The sequence below is a fragment of the Triticum aestivum genome, chromosome 6D (assembly GCF_018294505.1).
Source record: "Triticum aestivum cultivar Chinese Spring chromosome 6D, IWGSC CS RefSeq v2.1, whole genome shotgun sequence".
Classification (NCBI taxonomy): domain Eukaryota; kingdom Viridiplantae; phylum Streptophyta; class Magnoliopsida; order Poales; family Poaceae; genus Triticum; species Triticum aestivum.
Genome location: NC_057811.1, coordinates 91427046 through 91447680, shown reverse-complemented (window position 1 = coordinate 91447680; position 20635 = coordinate 91427046). Strand labels below are relative to the sequence as shown.

The 20635-nt window shown below is 40.6% G+C and overlaps 1 protein-coding gene and 2 long non-coding RNA genes across 5 annotated transcripts; 1 reads left to right on the top strand and 2 right to left on the bottom strand.

Moving 5' to 3' along the window:
• Window positions 1–8200: 8200 nt before the first annotated feature.
• On the bottom strand, window positions 8201–10773 carry LOC123143784 (atherin-like). The gene is made up of 4 exons (XM_044562768.1): window positions 10278–10773; window positions 9459–9580; window positions 9285–9368; window positions 8201–9201 (listed from the first exon to the last, which is right to left on the bottom strand). The coding sequence occupies exons 1-3, from the start codon at window positions 10757–10759 to the stop codon at window positions 9355–9357; spliced, it is 618 nt and encodes a 205-aa protein (XP_044418703.1). The 5' UTR covers window positions 10760–10773; the 3' UTR covers window positions 8201–9201; window positions 9285–9354.
• A 1437-nt stretch (window positions 10774–12210) lies between these two features.
• On the bottom strand, window positions 12211–18480 carry LOC123143783 (uncharacterized). 3 transcript variants are annotated; one of them, XR_006471043.1, is made up of 10 exons: window positions 18044–18480; window positions 17768–17951; window positions 17550–17639; window positions 17201–17409; window positions 16819–16951; window positions 16660–16724; window positions 13443–15340; window positions 12855–13350; window positions 12563–12766; window positions 12211–12441 (listed from the first exon to the last, which is right to left on the bottom strand). It is a non-coding gene; the product is annotated as an uncharacterized lncRNA (long non-coding RNA). The 3 variants fall into 3 exon arrangements; XR_006471044.1 differs by having other exon boundaries at window positions 12211–12766; window positions 17550–17642; XR_006471042.1 differs by having other exon boundaries at window positions 12211–12766.
• A 381-nt stretch (window positions 18481–18861) lies between these two features.
• On the top strand, window positions 18862–19648 carry LOC123141198 (uncharacterized). The gene is made up of 2 exons (XR_006470200.1): window positions 18862–19076; window positions 19191–19648. It is a non-coding gene; the product is annotated as an uncharacterized lncRNA (long non-coding RNA).
• Window positions 19649–20635: the final 987 nt, after the last annotated feature.

The following is a 20635-nucleotide window of genomic DNA, read 5'->3' as shown; positions in this document are numbered from 1 at the left end:
CCCCTATTCCTCTGCGCTTATCCGTGGTGCCGCTCACAATTCGCATCTCTGAGGCTAGGGGGTAGGGACCTTCTTATACTGTCTTTCCAAAGAGTCCACCTCTTATACAAATATAAGATTCCTAGTTTTTCCACTAGTTTCCGGGATAGAGTCCAGATCAAATTACCAACCACGATCATATTTGTCTGTTAATGGATTCTACCCGTTATGTCCCCGGAGCACGCACTTGTGAGCAACGCGCCATAATAGAGTGTAAATTCCTCTAATTATGTAGATCAACATTAGGGCTTTAATCTAATTATACAATCTAGCTCCTTCCAATCATCAGTGTACCCGGGTAGTCTTTTCAATATAAATAGTATATTGTATTCCACTGATAATCGACCAACTTCCTTAAGCATATATTACTTAAGTACATTCCAGCAAGTAACAATTCCATACTAAACATGTAAATCAATTCCATGTATAAATACATGTACAATTCCATAATGAGGTATTTCGAATATTAACAATTCCAAGCAATTTGAATATAGTTGTAGGACACATAAGTCTAACATCACCCACTTGTCCAGAATGATCATTCAAATATTCATAAACCCGTAGCCTTAAAATGCTTACCAAATACCTCATGACTAATAGGCTTAATCAAGCGGCCAGCAACCAGATTAACACTACGTTGAAAATCCAAAGAAATATATAGTGATACCTTCTCTCAGTATGTTTCCTTGCTGTGATACTTAAGATCCCGAGAGACCTTTAGTTTCCGCCTAATTATTCTAGCATAACTGTCCTTGGCGCCTCGAGTACTATTTCCTCGAGTGTAATTCCATCTTTATAGGCACCTTGAGTATTTTGTTTCCTCAAGTGAAATTCCGCATCAATTATTTTCCACCACATATATAATAATATGATTAATTCCACATCGAGTCAAGTATAAGATAACTATGTTGAATAAATTTTCAAAACCACATAAATATCAAATCCAATTACTAAATGAAGTTCCATAATTAACCATGTGTTGAAAGAAATTCTTGACTTTGGTCAGTGAACCTGCATCATATTAGTACTACAAAAGAAATTGAATATGCGTACCTGGACTTATTTCTCATCTTGTAGATAGAGTAATAGTTTCCTCAATGTGTTTACCTTCAATATGAATTTCAGAACAAGTGACAGGTTGTGATGCACTTTCCACAATCTTATATGATGTGTGAGATTCCCTTAGCTGCTCGTCTTTCCTTCCACTGCTTGAATGCAGGATAAATTCCGATTGCTAAGGTATCATAATATAATGAAGATACATATCAATTCCAGTACCATTTATTATTCCTTTTTCCCTCAGGAGTTCAAATATAATTCCTCACTGAGTGTGATTCCCTTTACCAAAGGTATTTTAATAGATTTGCAATTTTCCATAGAGAAACACTTCAAAATGTTTTCTATGTATTTCCACTCGTAAAACATAGGATGCTTCAAATGTTCCTTTCATATGAAAGTTAAAAGATGACCAAGCTTTCACTTCCATCAATGTGACTTTATCATTGCAAACAACAAAACAATGTTAACGTATACAATAATAATGCAAAATACTTTACACTTACATTTGTAGATGATCGCCTTAATTCATTTAGAAAACCATATGACGTGCTATTCCATTGATGTGAAGCTTGTTATAAGACCATACATTAATATACTCAATTAGCAAACCTGTCTTTAGTTCCTCTTTCCCAAAATTCCAGGAGAGAGAGTTTCCACAAAGTATATTTCCCTCGGTGTGAATAATTGAATAACAAGAGTGGTATTATAATACTCTAGTGAGCCAAATATCCTTACAAAAAAGTATCACTTCCAGACAATAGGCTTGCGGTTATTTGGTATGATATTAAGTTCCCAAACTATGCTCTTCCTCATTTGAGTTTATTCCTTCCCGCAATTCTTCCACCCATAGTTGATATTGATTAAAAAAAACTTTAAGAGAATGTAGTGATTCCTCTAAAATTTAGAGTGACATCCGCCAACAACACATAACAATTATCCAGACATGATATTCCAAGCTTATTCCTCCCACTTATCCTAAGCATGTCACGTTGGGAGTGTCACTTGTAGTTTCCATGGGATCAAGATTATATTCTAGTATGATTGTCAATAATTCCACCCAGATCATAAAAATGATTGTGTTCCTATTTTCCACCAGTATTCTTTTTCCAGATAACTAAGGAAACATCCTTTGATCCACTAGAATAACCATAAAAATTTCCAGGTGTGCGCTTTGTAATAACTGAGAATTTCATGTCAAAATAGAAGATTTCCTTCGAGTCAAGTGACTGTACTAGATGGAGAATGATATCAATAAATGATAGTATGCAATGCTTATTTCCAAAGAAACAAGGGAGTATACAAGACAGTCAATTCCTCCATTCATTTGTGGAGTGTACGGTATATTACAATGGTGAATAGTTCCATGCTCTTTACATACAAATGATATATCCTTGAAGTGTAATTCCCCCACCAATCAGTTGTGGTGAATAGTTCCATGCTCTTTACATACAAATGATATATTCTTGAAGTGTAATTCCCCCACCAATCAGTTGTTAAACCTATGATATTATTTAATCAACTGATTTTCCACTTCAGTATAACATGTGTCAAGCACAATAAAACATTCCGACTTGTATTTTGAAATAGTATCAACATAACCATATCAAGTGCAATAATCAATGATGAGATAAAAATAAATAACCTGACCTCTAGCGGGAGTGCAAAGAAAGACACCATAAGGTTACCAAAGTAAATAATGATGTGAAGCCTTTTCTTTTCCCACCTTCAGAAAAGGTGTATATAAACCGAAAATACCATCATATATGCTTCACAAGATACCATAGTCCTCCCACTAAAGTCTAGAATTCCAGAATCAATAAGCTAATTCATTTAGTTCCAAGATATGTGACCAAGTCATTGATGATGTAGATAATACGATTCCAAGCATGTGTTCCCATTGTCGGTATTCCTCCATATGGAGTTATCTTTGCCAAATATAAACAGTTTTGTTTGCCAACTTCCAATGGACATCAAGAAAGATAGACCATTGTGTGAAAAAATGTAATGCATTAATTTTACCATTGAGCAATATTTTCCTCTCTTCCTTTTCCAAACAGTATGACATAGTCAATAGATTTCAAGATAGAACAATAAATCAAATACCTTCTCACTGAAGTTGAACAAGTGTCCTATAATAGTATTGGTGTTCCTCCACAAGGGAGTTTAATGACATGGTTTCCAATTCCAAAGTCTATAAGATTTAGCAGCAATGACTAAGCACACAAACATATATATTTCCTTTGGAACTGTTAGCATGCCAACTAAATTGCTATCGTATTCCAGCGTTAAGTGAGAAAGAAAAATCTTTTTCTATGGAGTGGTTCTCATATTCCTCCACAAATAAGTGATGCTCATAATATACATCTCTTTAACTTCCATCTCAGGCAAGGTTAGTATAATAGTGTGTTCATCAACAATAATTTTCCTCCACAACAGAGTTTGAGGGCATAATTTCCAATTCCAAGTATTTCAAAAATAGCATTAGTGCCGAAATAGACATCATCTACCTTCCTTGGGAATTGTTTATGATATAAATAAAGTTGCTACTGTGTTCCACCTATTTGAAAAAATAGTGAAAGATATTATAACATATAAAGTGTAAACATTGTCAATGGACATACTGTCGAAAAAAAAACAAATTTCCGTTTCTTCGAGTGATCGTTTTCTTCCTCCGTAACAAGAGCAAAAAATAAGATCATTCCTAGATATGCAAGATTTCCATGCTATCTTTTCACCGGAGTAATTGCCATTCCATCCAGTCATGCATGATCCAGGGTCCTCCAGATTATTATTATCCATAAGGACTAGTATTTTTCCCAGGTGTAAATTCCATCTCCTCGTTACGAGTTAAAATAGATGCAGGTGCAGCATATATATGGTCTTTTACGGCCATTAACTCAGGAAGGGAATATAAATTTGTAACATCACAATTAGGAATATCATGAAAAGTTTTATCCCACACAGAGTCTATGTATAAATTATGGGGACACGAATGAACTACCTGAGCATGCGGTATGTCTAGTTCAAAAATTGAGACACTCAACGGAAAAATTTCAGAATTGACCGCAAGCATACTATGCATAGCATGATCCGTTGATTTAGCTTTCCCATCATTTATTATTTCATCGGGGGTCATTGGAAGCAAGTTAATGGTTTTTCCTTCAAACACAAGAGTATACGAATTTGTTCTACCATGATGGGTAACACTATTATCATATTGCCAAGGTCGACCTAACAATAAAGAACATGCTTGATGTGAACTGGGGACCCGATCTTTCGATGAGAGAGGATAACTACGATTTTGGGTGGGACTTGACCCTCACGATCCAGCTACCAACCGTACACGACTGATATCCACGGCAATCGCTGAACCAACTCTACGACGTTATCGACCGAGCCAACGGCGCGATCGACCTATCCACGAAGGATTTTTCCTGCAAGCAAATCGAAGAACATGCAAGAAAATAATAGCTAAGCAATCTCAAAATTGCGAATATGCTAGGATTAATCTCACAAGATGGGTTTCTAATAAGATGTCTTAACGGTCGCACTAGCCGCTACGAGCGAAGACAAATAAAAGTAGCAATATAGCTAAACTTCTCTAAGCAAAACCCGAGTCTAAACCGCCTCGGCCGGATCGAGTCGGCGACTTGGGGCGGTGGCTAATAGCGGACTCCGCGCAGAGAAGACCGAGCGTGCGGCGGCGCTCGATTGCCCGATCTGTAGCAAGGCATCTTTACGAAGAATAGAACAGATCGATCCCCCAAGCTGACCTTGGTTTGGAAATCCGTAGAGAATCGAGTCTGATGAGTACGTCGTTGACCGGCTCGGATGCCAATGTTAGAAATTTAGGGTTTGTGGTCTACCCCCTATTCCTCTGCGCTTAACTGTGGTGCCGCTCATAATTCGCATCTCTAAGGCTAGGGGGTAGGGGTCTTCTTATACTGTCTTTCTAAAGAGTCCACCTCTAATACAGATATAAGATTCCTAGTTTTTCCACTAGTTTCCGGGATAGAGTCCAGATCAAATTACCAACCACGATCATATTTGTCTGTTAATGGATTCTACCCGTTACGTTCCCGGAGCACGCACTTGTGAGCAACGCGCCATAATAAAGTGTAAATTCCTCTAATTATGTAGGTCAACATTAGGGCTTTAATCTAATTATACGATCTAGCTCCTTCCAATCATCAGTGTATCCGGATAGTCTTTTCAATATAAATAATATATTATATTCCACTGATAATCGACCAACTCCCTTAAGCATATATTACTTAAGTACATTCCAGCAAGTAACAATTCTATACTAAACATGTAAATCAATTCCATGTATAAATACATGTACAATTCCATAATAAGGTATTCCGAATATTAACAATTCCAAGCAATTTGAATATAGTTGCAGGACACATAATTCCAACACTGTGCACCTTGATGGCCGTCGGCGAGCCGCCGACCACCGGGAACCTACACAGGTACATGGCGTATGTCGCCGGAGCCGCTGCTCCCAACCACGGCCGCACGTCGGCTGCATAGACCAGGCCACCGGCCGGCCAGCCCGCCCAGTCCTAGCCCTGTATCTAACCTACTGATTGGAGCACGCACATGCACAGGAGCGCCACTGTCGGCCACCGCTAGAAATTTGCTGGAATCAGTTAACGTTACTGTTCATAGAACCAAACAGAGTTTGATTTTCGCCCATACTGTTTACATTGACGGTGTAATTTGATTACGTTTGCGTTTGCGCCACTGCTCACGAACCAAACACCTCCTACGGAGTTCCTGGAAAGTTTCCTAAATTATTATGAAGCAGAAAACATACTTATGACAGGAAATAAACATCTTTGTTATTTTATATAAATCACTGTGCATTGTGTGATGTCTCCTTTTCTTCCTCTCGGCCTTGTTACTGCCAAATCGAAGGTGATTGGGTTTCGGTTGGACGTCTGCATCTTCCACTTCTGACAATTCTACGTGCTAGTGATGATACCTAACCGTTTCAATTCCCAGGTCGGAGAAAGTCAACATCGTCCTATGCGACGATGGGGTTGGTGCTGAGTTGAAGCCTGTTGTAGGATTAGGGCCCAATTGCAATCTAAGTCCTATGTATAGGGTCCTTTTTGTAATATTCAAGGTCTAGGTAGCAATTTCTTATTTCTTTTGAGTCGTTGCATCAACCATAGTTCGCCTAATATTTAATGCAACTCTGGTCACCCGCAAAAAAAAAAAACTCTGGTCGACCCTTCTCTTAATAAAAAAACACTTGAACTCGTTTAGAGGAGACTGGACACTAATGGGAGTAAACATCGCAAGGGCTTCTTCTGTACCATCGACAATGGTATATACTAGAAGAGTTGGACGCTCTTTGCTACGCCATTGGCGTTGTTGGGTTTCTAAAAAAAAAATACTCACTGTGTTTTAAAATATTAGATGTATTACTTTAAAAAAATTCAAACCTTTTTAAGTTGAACCATATTAGTATAGAAATATATCAGAATTCATAATATCAAATCGGTATAATTAGATTCATCACGAAATGAATTTTCATATTTTTTGTTTAATATTGTGGATGTCGGTAATTTTGGCTCTGAACTTGGTCAAAGTTAAATGAATTTGACTTTCCAAAAAACTAATACCCTTTATATTTTGGAATTGATGGAATATTTAGTTTGGGGGGCAATGAGATGATGGAGTGTTTTTTTTATATAATACAATATTTGGTGGGTCTTTTTGGGTGTGATTCTGTGTTATCCGCTAATAAACCCATATTGATGTGGGGAAATTTCTGCATCGATAGTTGCATGTATTATGTTGGTGCTACAATGTCACATGGTGGCTTTCTTTTTTCCAGGTGGTGGGAGGAAGCACATGATCGATATGTTTTTGTAGGCCAGTTTGCTGCTGATTGATTTGAAAAATCATTGGCCCGACCAAAATCGTAAATCAAATCTAAAATTGAATACCTCTACTGAATTGAAGAGTTTCAAAATTAAGAAATATAATGAATTAAAATAATTGAATGAGAGAGCTCCTTGAGAAATTGTTGACCCGATCAAAATTAGTGACTCAATTTTAAATTGAAGACCTCAATTAAGTGTGAGGAGTTAAAAATTAGAAAGCACGGTTTATAGTATGAAACAATTAAATGAGATAGCTTTAAGAAATTGTTGACCCGGTCAAAATCGAATGACCCAATTTTAATTGTAAACCTCAATTGATTGTGAGGCTTTTAAAATTAGGGAGCTTAGTGTTATAGAGGATGCATATGATCTGGCCAGGCTGATTTCTAAGCTGCATATGACATTTGACGTGTCGACAATAGAAAATACAGTTCAGCAGTCAATTGTGTCTAATCTCTATTTTTTTTTACTCAAAAAGAACCTAAGGTGCCATCTTTCACCTACTTTCCTCCCCACCATCCCTTCGTCCAACCTCTCTCCTACACCCCAACCGTTTCATCGATTTTTCCAGGCGTTCGCTACCCCACCAATCTACTATCTAAACTGATTTATACCACATGGATCTATTTAAATCGACTAGGACATTGCCCGTGCGTTGCAACGGGGCATAAATATTTTAATGATGAACAACAATCTTGTGAAACAAATATTACCTTCAAATTTCTCATACACATCAAGCAGCATCAAATTTCTCATGCACATCAAGCAGCATCGAAGCATACACCTCCGTGGAAGCTCCGATCGGACAAACCCAAGTTGATGACATATACATGCAATATCAAAGCTAGAACAAATAGTAATCAATTATGAGACCAAGCACATTGTAGCAAAATCTAATACTGCTTACTCACAGCCATATTGCTTAACTTATGCATCACCAGGAGGGCAATTGATTAGTTCTTGAAGGCACTTAACGTGGTTTCATTGGCACGCAAAATAGTGAGAACATTCTTTCCACCAGCTTCAAAAACCACGTTGCATAATGCCATTCATTCTTCCATCTAGCAAGTGTGTGGAAACACTAAGCTCAATATATACTACATTATATGGTATTTGATAAATCCAGTTACGAACATGGAACATAATTTTTGACTTTTTATAGTTGTCCCAAAAAAATTCACACAATTTATATGTTGCAACACATAGAAAGAGAAAGCATATGTTCAGAACCAATATTTATCACACCAAAATGGATGTAAATAGAAACATCACTTTTTCTTGGAATGGATGTAAAATTCATATTACAACAGTCATCTAATTTCCTAAATGGACCTACACAGACCAGGAAACAATTTTTGCTTCCCTAGAGAATCTTCCTGAATTGTTTCTTATATTTCCATTCCTCCTAATCTCCGGTTCTGTACAAAGCTCTTCAACTGCACAAAACAGAAAAAACAAAGAACACAATTGCATGATCAACATAAGTCGTGTGTTCTAATGGAAAGCGCCGTAATGCAGCAATATAATTCTATGCTGATTACAGCAGAAGTTGCAATATAGGTCGACAAAAAAGCAAGTTTCAAGCACCTGGAAACAGATTATAGTACAAAATTTTAGCATCCTTGAACCACTACATACTAACACAAATTAATTTATCAGTGTTCATGCACATAGAACAAACTGTGTTGCCCACTATAGGGTAGGAAATTAAAGATGAATACTTATTAGAGTGTTACTGACATGTTGAAAGATCCTGCGAAGTTTGAAATTAATCGCATAGATACTGCTGATCCTAAAAATTGAATTGCAACGAAAAGGTGGAATACAAGTAGAGGAAAATAACAGAGATTTCAATGGGCGGGCATGGCCGAGGACATGACAGCTTCAACGCCACACCACCTTCAGTACAGAGATTTTGTTTGAACTGTGGCGGACTCTGTACATGGTCCAGATTAGCTCATAATGAACACTATTAGGTTTACTTCTCCAATTTCTGCTTGCTGCAGCTTTTGTGCTTATGAAGAGGAACCTCAAGTGTTGCTCATGGCCCCAAGAGTTTTCATCGTAACCCATCTCGAAGAACAGGGCAAAGAGATCAAACAACTCATCCAGTCGACATAAACTATATCTCAAACCTTGAATGCAGCTCCACTTTCCGAAAATCACTGACCAGTTCACAAGGACATCTCCAGGCCTGAAAAGGCTGAAAAATACAAGCATATAATAAGTTTCTATGCTCAGCAGTAAAAATACAAGCATATAATAAGCAATCACCAGATAACTTACTTCTCGCCAAGCAGATTTGAAGCATGAAATTTCTGCCCTCATGGACGCGCCATGGAGAAGAGTAAATTCATTAAACACTCGTACCTAAATGAAAGCAGGAATTTGAGCAACAAAACGGGCATGTAGAAAAATATCTCAGCTACTGCGAACAATTGATCAAAAGGCATGACTTACAGTGGATAGACTGAGGTCTCGGCCGTGCATAGATTCTACCCACTAAAATGGCAGCAACACGCCAAGAACAACGACAATTAAGGATCACATCTGTCCATACATGGTCCATACTCCCTGAAATCCTGGAAGAACAAACCGTGAAAAGTTGAAATTAGGAGTAAATAACATATCAAAAGAGTTCACAAATAGAAAGGAGAAAATCCGATATCTGTACAAAGACAAAATTATGTTTCCGTATCATAAACTCTGTACATCCAAATCGCTAGGAAGATCCTCTGCTGGGCTACTACTGCAAGGACATCCAGCATTCTGCTCGTACTTTTAAACACATGAACGAATCAACATGTATGCACTGAATGAAAATATCCTCATGAAACAAACCAAAGGGGGATGAAAAGCAGATCTGAGACTTGAGGAGAGAAGAAATATCATACTGATGTACAATCCAAATAACCTAAACCTGAAAATAGAGAATAGAACCATGTATGCATACTTGTACCCTTTCTGAATCATTAAATACACCATAACTATTTTAAATTTATTCGTTTAGCAATTAGGACACCGTACATAGAAGTAATTAATTACCTATAAACATCAAAAGTTAACTAAACAGTAGGCTATTTACATGGACCAAATCAAATTTGTGACTGGTTTTAAGGTTGGAATTGAACACTTGCAGACATAGACGACTCAAATCAACCTTGACCAATCAATAAACAATCGATTCCAACATACGGAGAAGAATCTAAGTTTCTTGTGAGGCTTCATCTAGGAACAATATCATTCCCAATCAATGAAGAAACACGTCACACCACTTACATGGGGCCGAAGAGGTTCTGGCGGAGGTGCCGAAGACATGCGAAGGCGGCCCCGGAGGTGCTCGGATCTGGCTGATGCAAGGGTCCATAGTGCGATAGGGAAGGCAGGGGCTCAGGGGCGTCGCCGTACAGCCGATGGTGGGGGCGGCGAGCAGCGATTGCTAGAGATGTGCTGGCCGACGAGGTGGAGATGGTGGCTGCTTGGGCCTCCAGCGGTGGCTGGTCTGACCGGCGCGGCTGCGCGGTTGTGCCCCTGGTCGGGGTAGGGAGGGCAGCGGAGGAGGTCGTCGGGCGGCGTACAGGGGCTGCAGCGGCCGGTGGAGGACCACGGGTGGACCAGCGCGGCGGCGAGGTGGTGCCGAGGACGGCGAGCGATGGCCGAGGAGCTGAGGGGCGGGGTGGGGAACTGGGGATGAAGCCGACGCTAACCCTACACCTAGCCATTGTGTGCTTGTGTGTGTCGATGAGAGAGATGTGGCCCATGTGGGCTTTGCGGAGCTTGGCCCATGCGCGCCTGCGCGGGATGAGCGACGACGGACGAAGATTGCGAGCGACGTAAGAGGGGAGACGGAACCTTACATTTCTTTTAGGTAGTAGAGATTTCTGTCTGCCAAATCAGATCAGCATTTGCTATATTTGATAGCATTTATATGGGCACCAATCTACTATTTGAACCAATTTATACCACATCGATCTATTTTAACCGATTTCTATCTGCCAAATCAGATCAGTCTTTGCTATATTTGATAACATTTATATGGGAAGGAATCGGTCAATCTCTAATTAATCTCTACACATATTTGGTGGCACCACATATCAGGCATTACATAATACTAGTAAAACGCCCGTGCGTTGCTACGGGCTACAATGCATATAAATAAATAATTAAATAATTAAATTCTAAAGTGGAAGCTCATTTCTCCCTCCTACGTTCGAGTGTGAACGGACATCAAACGAACATCTAACAGACTCCCCAAAATTCAACCGTCTGAACAATAGGGCATCTTCAAATCCATACATATCCATATGGGAGGAAGAAATATGGTTATCCAGATTATCTACCATGTTATCTCTAACATGTGCGGGCCCAACAAAAAACCCCACACCCACAACGCACCCTTCTCTTTCCCTGCCGAACCCTCACCTCCCCGTTCTGTTTCCCGCCATAGCGGGACATTTTTCACTGGAGCCCTCTCCATTGAAACCAGATAACGCCCATCTCACCTTTGTCATGTCGCACTCTGTTCTTCACATCGTATTTCCCCACGGACCGCCGAGGAGACCCCCGCCAACCGTCCCGCTCTTCGTCTTGTTCCCCTCCCCATGTGTTTGTGTCGATAGGGGGGAGTTGTGCGCCACCTTGACACCCTCCGAGCCAAGAAGGTAGATCTGATGTCTCCTTAGCCATTTTCACGTTGTAACATGCAGTTCCCTTCCCCATGTGTTTGTGTCGAACCAACGTCGGGGGTCAGGGCGCTGGTTTTGGCGATGCTCCATGTGCCCGGAGATTCCGCATGACCCACCGATGCAGTGAAGGCAGGAGCCTCCGCCATCATCGTTGGCCGCCCAGGCTTAGCCCGTCAGCGTCCTCCAGCAACGACGGAGGGAAGGGAGAGAGGAGACAGTGACCCTGGAGGCCGGGGGGATTGGATCCACCTGAGACACCCGACACGGTGGAAACATGGGGCCGATCTACTTTTTTTGTAGAAGCATATATTGAGAAACAAAGCCCAAAGAATGAAAAGGAGAATAACAATGATAATTTTCTGAGAGACCCCACTTCTTAGTGTAAGATTTTCATCTAAGAAAAATAAATACACAACAAGAAGATGGAAGCTGCCTCAAGTTATGAAAGCCCCCATATTCTTGTTAGTACTGTATATATGTCATTAGGGCCTCTCGTAGTGCCTTCAAGATTAAAAAAAATAGAGCTATACAAGAAAAGTAGATCCTTCAAAATTGCAATATCAACTAATATTACACCTATGCATTACTAAGGTCTAAGGAGTATTAAAATATGAGATTTACAGGAAACAAATTGGAAAACCATTGAGATATATATTTCAAAAGAGAAAACATATATACAAGGGAATATATTGCTTCAATTCTCACATTTCAGGCCTGTCACCTCCATCGTAATTGTATGTGTCTTTATCCCTCTAGGACTACAGGAGAAAAATGCATATGCACACGTTAGTGGGTACCATGTTAACAAAAAAAAGTTCTTTCGATTAACAATAGCAGTACCATGAATGTTGTTCCACTTCTCTACAGCGCAATGGTTACCTGTTGATTGGTTTCCTTTAGCTGTCGCTATTCTTTACGGATATATCGTTGCTGGCCTAACTTCCTCTCGTGAAATCACGTTAGAGCATGTGTGACTGGACTATAAACTCCCTCTGTCCGAAAAAGCTTGGGACAAGCTTTTTTGGACGGAGGGAGTATGTTGGACTGGAATATGTGTGTCTCGGCTGGACTGGACCTATCCGGCTGTTAGATACTTGTGGTGTGAGGAATGAAAGGAACAGTGTATACAGATGAGTAAATGGTACTATATAAATGAAAAGGTATCACTTACTATTGCCTGTTGGTCTAGTGAGAAACGATGTAGCTCTTTTGCCACCAAATTATCCTGGAACATGCAAATACAGTACAAAAAATGTTGGATTTGCCCGCTGAATAACAAATTCAGTTAGAATTTCATGTCGGCAGCAATGAAGATTTCTTATTGCCATTACGAAAGGACGAAGCAGAGTAGAGATAGCAGCAACTGGCCACCAAATTTTCGGACTACGATTGTTTGAGAGCACGTGGCAAAATCTTGAAGTTATTTTGGAGCTATCAAATACTGCAATCCATATGATCATATATTACATCACATAAGAATAAGATGCTACTGTAAATGATATACTTACTGAATTAAATTTATCAGATAATCGTTCAGTCACTACAACATTATTTACTACTGCAAACATCTTGATTAATAGATTACGGGATACCTTCAGAAGACTTGATGTAACCAACGTGTGACTGATCCATCCTGTCAAGTTTGTTGGGAATTCCAATAGCATGTACTGCAGGTTATCATCCGAAACAAATTCTGGAATATAAAGAGGGACAACAGAGTTATAGGTTTCAGAAGTGGTATATAGTTTCAAACGATTACCTGATAAACATAGTGTCAGTCTCCAACCCTGCAATAATGACCTCTTATGCAGGAACCTACAAGAAACTGAGGGAAATCCATATACAAAATCCAGCTGTACATTTGACAGTACTTTGTAAGAATGGTAAGATACAGAAAATCAAAGTACAGAACTTGCAAAACAATTTCTTTACTGCATTACGATTAGAAAACACATCAATCACTGCATTTCCAAGATTGTAAACCTGAACCTCCACAGTTTGTACTCCATGACAAAGAGCAAAAGCAATGCGTAGATGCATAACCAAACCACACTGGGATGCCAACATTCACCTGGAAAACCTGCTGGAAGTACAAAATCCCTGACAGCCTGGGGAATCGAAGAATTCACCTTTTCATCTTTGACAGTGTTCATCAAAGATTCATCATGATTCTCTCAATGAACATGCAGCTTAGAGTTGCCATCCAACAAATACCTGATAGCCACATCAATCAGACAATGAGAAACTCGTCGCAAAGAGATTTTGGACGAGTTACAAAACCTCTCTAGTAGAACGCCCGTGCGTTGCAACGGGCTGTCTTGGCGACTTCTTTTTTAACTTTAAGCGCTCTCCTTTTCTTCCCTTCTTTCTTCCCTTCTTTCTTCCCCCAAATAAAAATGCTTCTTGGAATGATACGTGAATAAATTTTTTTACAATCATACTAAAATATCAAGAGATAAAAACATATTTATCAAAGAATATTTCTGCAACATATTGGACATGAAAGTTATGGTGCCTGACAAATTGGAAACAAACTTATGGTGACTTACCACCAAATCTCATTAATATTTCAGAACACAGATATCCTATCAAAAGTAACTTACTGATTCTGAAATTCCCCTGAGGTGGCCACCTTCATCGACAATTTTGTAACAAACCTACGCTTGTAATTTCTATTTTCACCCTTTAGCCACAATGGCTATGTAATCCCACTCATGTGTAAATATCCGCCATTTTTGGGTTTCATATATAAACAGTAGGAGCCTCTCCTGCTATTCCCATTGCTCAAAACAAAAAATAGTTATCCTATCGACGTGTACATGCAAGATCTCTCTCCCCCTTCCTCCCTACCTCGATCTCTCCTCTCTCTCTCTCTCTCTCTCCCTCACTCTTTCTCAATCTTTATAGTAAGCACCTCCGCCTTATACCCAAGGGCGATGTGCATGTCACCATCCCATTGCTCCTTTCGCTTCTTCCTCATCACGCATCACATAGTCCTCATGAGACAACAACAAATCATTCACTCGTTAAGCCAATATGGAGTGCATTATCAAGCGTAGCTTTCCTATTGATAGAAACCAGAGGAAGATGATATACATGCCATTTATAGGATCCAAATGATACAGTAGTTATCATAAATTAGTTGTTGTGTTAATATTCTTTCATGAAACATACTCCCTCCGTCTGGAATTATTGTAGGAGAAATGGATGTATCTAGACATATTATAGTTCTAGATACATCCATTTTTGTCCATTTCTGCGACAAGTATTTCCAAATGGAGGGTACAAAATACATTGCATCTTTGGAACTCACAGCTAATTAGCCCACGACACCTGTGGATATCAGGCTTGATTCATCTGAAGACCGCATCCAAACTCACATTCTTGTTAAAAAAAGAATTGAGCTCCCATAGATTAGAAGTGGCTCTAGATGTTGGGATCACTATTGAGTTTTTCTTTCTATGTAGGCTGGAAAGGGAGATGACCATCTGAGATTGAAGAGTTCTTGAGATCAATAAGCTGCCTGATTAAATCCACCTTAGCAGCTAACAGACGCACCCAAGAAACTTGAAATATATTTCTTTTGCCACGGGGCAAGATAATGGACTCGGGCTCACAGGAAAAGCTGGCATGCGTGCTGATTTCGAAGTCTCTGCACTGCAATTAGAAAGATGCATCATGTAACAAAAAGATAAGAAATCATTGTCCTATCAAGCAATGTCAAAATTAATTCTAAAATAAATATAACTGAGAAATGGATAAAATAAACAAGAGTTGTTCTAATTATACTGCATTGTGTATGACAATTCGAAATAAGCTATTTGATCTATCACTGATTGATCGGATCAAAAGAGCCTCTCTCACTACCATATCAAATACTCCCTCCATCCCGAATTACTTGTCGCAGAAATGGACAGGAATGGATATATATAAAACTAAAAATACATGTAGATCAGAATGGGCACAACAAGCCTACTAAGACATTGATCCATAATTTATTGATTGCCATGATTCAAAACTATAAATACTGGACACACTATTTCATCACAAAAACAAAGGAAGTCATAGCTCGTACATCAGAATGGGCACAACAAGCCTACCAAAAAAAAACCATCCTAGGCTCTAAGACTTTTTCACTGAACCTATTGCTCCCATATCCTACGCAACTCCAAGGCCTAAACGGACTATAATACTCGGTACTAACTACAAACCAAAGGGTGGCGGGAAAATCTACAGAATTGTAACCAGATGATTCGTTGCGCACATCCGTTATAAATGAAAGTGATGTACTGTGACCTTTTCTATGGATACTTGAACATAAAAGGTAAAAATGCAAGAGACTACTAATAGAGCTGCTGATGACAGATCAAAGCCTGTTGATAGAACAGAATATTGCATTTTTTTTATCGAAAATGTGGCCTTGGTTGGATCCTCCGAGCAAGTTTCCATATTCGAGACTAATGAAATTTTACGTTGCTCAGACTGGCAATAATTACAGTCTAATAGCGAGAACACCAGTAAAACCTCCAGCAAAATGGTAGAAACACTCTTAAGATACTGCTACTAATAAACAAATGTTAAAAGCAGGGGTGCCACAATGATGGTTTTAACTAAAGAATAAAGAGCAGTAACATGAACTGGGGTAAGCCGACTCTAGAGACTTGTAATAGAGCTGCTGATGACACATCAAAGCCTGTTGACAGAATAGAATCTTGCATCTTATTTATAAAAAATGTGGCCTTGGTTGGATCCTCCGAGCAAGTTTCAATATTAAGACTAAGCAAGGAAAATTTACCAAGATCAGGCTGGCAACAATTACAGCCTTCGTGAACACCGCTAGAACCTCCATAAAAATGGTAGAAACACTTCAAAAATACTGCTACTAACTAAAAGAACATTAAAAAGGAGGAGTGCCGCACTGATGGTATTAACTAAAGAGTAAAGAGCAGTAAGAACAGGATGTTTAGTACAGTTACCTTTAAATAGACCGAACAATGTAGAATATTTGGTCTTCAACCCACGCCCTTCATGCCCATTGATGCTGCAATATTACGATCGGGGACAAGTCAACATAAAGGGTGTAAGAAATATCCTCCCAAAAGTGAAGACAGAAACAGATGTGGTTACGTAAGTACCATGCATTCCTATTTTGCAGTTAGCAGAACATCAGTGTTGATCTTTATCATCTTGTAAGGTGCCAAAGGACATCAAATTTTATTCTTGACTACTTCTTTTCATCATTAGAAGCTGGGATAAAAAATACATCTCCTGACAACCAAAAAGAGTAGTGACAGCTTAGATCTGCTAGGGATATATACATGATCAATTTGGAATATTCGAACCAACATTCTATGAGGTGTCCAAGTTACAAACTCACACACCCAAACTTTGCAAGGCTGAGAGAGGGGTAACTACCAAGCATCACCCTATGTTGATCAAAAGAACAACAGTATACGCAGGACTCAGATGATCCCATCTCCCAATCACGGCGTTGTGTGCTAGGTTGATTCAACTCACCTTGCGGCGATCCCATCGGCAACGACGAACTCATCGGCGGCACGTGGAGGTTTGCAGGGGCAGATGTCTTCATAGGAAAAAACACACATGTTTCTCTAGTGTACACCATAATTGCATACCAAAGCTTCTTTCCTCACCTCATATCCATCACAATTCGAGCCCCATATACTCAAGTCGAGAACAACACAAACCTAGGCCTGAGCGCTCATCTAAAAAACAAAAACATCACAAAGAATAAGCGATTAGATTTCAAAAAATACATTACAAATAAGCATTATGAACAATTAACTTCAGAACTCCAAAAGTAAGCGATATGAAAGAGGAGGAGACCAATCCCGACGGCACGTACGTCTCCCCCTGATCGTCCTCCACTGCACCCTTCTGCTCGCCCTCCTCGCTGGCATGCGCCTTCTCCTGTTGCCGGCCTCCTCCCCCTCCCCTACTTTTTTCAAACACCAAAAAGAAGTATTCATTCACGTGTGCTGACGAGCAATGTCTCAACTCAACCAGCAATAAAAAAATCCAAGAACAATGTTGGTACAATGTTTCATCAAACAGGTCACATACCAGTAGGTGTTGAACAAGATGGCCAGCAAAAATGTCGCCTTGTGCTCGTGCTCGACCAACACCAGTATATGAGAAATTTTTGAGTTGGTGCTCCAGGAGCGGCAGCGTCAAAGAAAAAAACCTGACAGGAACGAACCACACCCCATCGTTGATATATTTCCATCCCCATTACTCGTCACAGGAGCTGCAGGCCACCACAATGGGCATGAGGTGAGAGGAAGGGGGTGGTCGAGGATGGAGTGGAATGAGGTGCGGAGGGGACATGGGTGAGATTACCTACGTGGTGAGGTCGGAGGCGACGATGCAGGGAGGCACGGCGACGCGGGAGGCTGGCAGGGGTCGTAGTGCCATCCCCATGGCCAGGTCGATCCACTTTCCTCGCTGCCATCCGCCACTCCCATGGAGAGGAGACGGCGTGTGGCGCCCGCCGAGTGCAGCCGAGGCGGCGACCGGCGAAGTAGGGCGGCGCGCTGCCGCTGTCTTCGCCTCCTCTGTGGTATAACGGGCGACGAGTGCGCGAGGCAGTTCGGGGCGCAAGGGGAGGGGCCATGGCGGTGGAGGCGGCACTGGGAGAGGGAGCGACGGGGATGCTCGGGCGCTGGGAGAGGGAGCGACGGCGGCGCACGGGAACGAGCGATGGTTGTGGCGGCGGATCCGCGAAGGCGACGGTGCCAGGAATATGGCATCAGGGGATCGAGAGGAGCGGTGTTTTGTGCGTGGTGGCTTTTTTTGGGTGCGTGCGTGGGGTGGGGTGCGAGAAGGGGACGGAAAAAAACTAACAAAAAAACCGAACGAAAAAAAACGGACGAAAGTGGTGGGACGAAAATAAACCCGGAACGGAGACTACCAACTGAGACATTAGGAGTAGAGATATATGTGCGTGTATCACAATATAATTAATGACTCTTTAATTATTAATAAACATCTATATCTTTGTTTTTCGACGGCAACACAAGGACATTCATCTAGTGATAAACAAACATTTCTCATATCTATATCTACTCGTGCATATAGATATAGATATACGTAGTGATATCTATATCTACTCGTGCATTAGTGTACGACGAAAAGATATGATAAGAATTGATTAACCTCCCCCTTGACCAAAGAACCGCTCTCACGCGTATATATATATACTACGAACACCATCATAGAACACACAAAGCATCCATCAACCAAAAAGACAACACCGTCTAGAAGAAGAGGATTAATTAGCTAGCCAGTCATTCGCCGCGGCACATGCCAGGAACAACACAGTTTCTGTGCTTGGTCGTAGCTCTTCTGGTCTCCCTGTCATGCAATGCCAAGCGTATGTATAGTAGTATTTCTTACTACGTGATGCTTCATTCTTCCATTCTTTCATATGGAACACACACATACTAATTGTTCGTAGTTCCTTTTGTGCGTGTGTGTGTGCATGCAGACACGGATCCTGACACGTACCGTGAATCTATGTGGGAATCCAAGAGACAGGTGCATGATTTTGGTGGGCACAACTGCCAAAACACTTGCGTAAGAAAAAGCATAGATACTGACATATACTGTGAATATATGTGGGAATGCAACAAACCGGTGCATGATCATGACCAGCGCAAGTGCCGAAACTTTTGCGTAAGCATGGGCTACGACTACCTCAGGAGCTATTGTGAGCACCACCCCTACCCGTACTGCTGTTGCCATAAGTAATCTGAATTCGATGACTTTGGGGTGATATCTGGATGATGATGCTTGTCATGTGCTACTTATAAAGCTATAGTTGTTTGTGTATGTGTGTGTGTTGATGTCATCCCATTGTAATAACCAAAGCAGTTCATCATGATTGTCCGTGGAATAAGATGATTTCCCTGCAAAAAAGAAAGAATAAAGATGAGTAGTTTAAATGACATCTTAATAAAAAAAAGTCCCCTAAACACTCTACAGAGTTCCTGGAAAGTTTTATGCAGTTTTCTAAATTATTATGAAGCAAAAAATATACTTATAACAGAAAATAAATATCTTTGTTATTTAGGACAGTAAAACCGAGCCACTTCCGAGCCATCTCACGATTTGGGTAATTTTGGCGGTCAGATCACAGGTTTGAGCATCCTCGGCGGTCTGATCCATCTTCAATTTGCGAACTAGGCCTGTATGTGGGAGCAACTAGTTGACGAGCGCTCCTTCTGGAGCCTCATAACGATCAACGCCACTTGGCGCGCTTTCAGCCGCCCGCCACGTGTCGCGCTCTGGATGCTCCCTCCGGATTTTGTTTTTTTATTTTTTCGCACGCGTTTTTGGCTTTTTAAACGTTTTTTTCTTGTTTTTTCGACGTTTGGTCTTCCACCGGTCTTCCTTACCCTTTGGATAAAAAAATTTCAAAATTTTTTTTATGCGGAAAAACACATTTTCTTTTTCTTTTTCTTCCGCGAGAGTCACGGTTTTACTTCCGTCAGAGGCACGATTTTGCTTTCCCGAGAGTCATGACCGTGACTCTCGGAAACGAAAAAAACAACGCGTTTTCTGTTTTTTTTCTTCCGCGAGAGGCACACTTGTGCTTTCGCGAGAGTCACGGCCGTGCCTCTCGGAAACGAAAAAAAGTGTTTTCTGTAATTTTTTTCTCTTCCGTGAGAGACACGGTTTTGCTTTCACGAGAGGCACGGTTTTGCTTTCGCGAGAGTCACGGCTGTGCCTCTCGGAAACAAAAAAAACGTGTTTTCTGTTTTTTTCCTTTCGTGAGAGGCACGGTTTTGCTTCCGCGAGAGGCATGGTTGTGCTTTCGCGAGAGGCACGGCCGTGCCTCCTCGGAAAAGAAAAAAAACGTGTTTTCTCTTTTTTTTTTCAGCAAGAGGCACGGTTGTGGTTTCGCGAGAGGCACGGGCGTGCCTCTTTCGG

Bases quoted from the DNA above. Each gene is read 5' to 3' on its own strand.
- LOC123143784 (XM_044562768.1), bottom strand. From the start codon at position 10,759: ATGGGCCACATCTCTCTCATCGACACACACAAGCACACAATGGCTAGG. The intron at 9,581-10,277 runs GTAAGTGGTGTG...TTGTTCTTCCAG, and splicing joins CAGAACCTCTTCGGCCCCAT to GATTTCAGGGAGTATGGACC.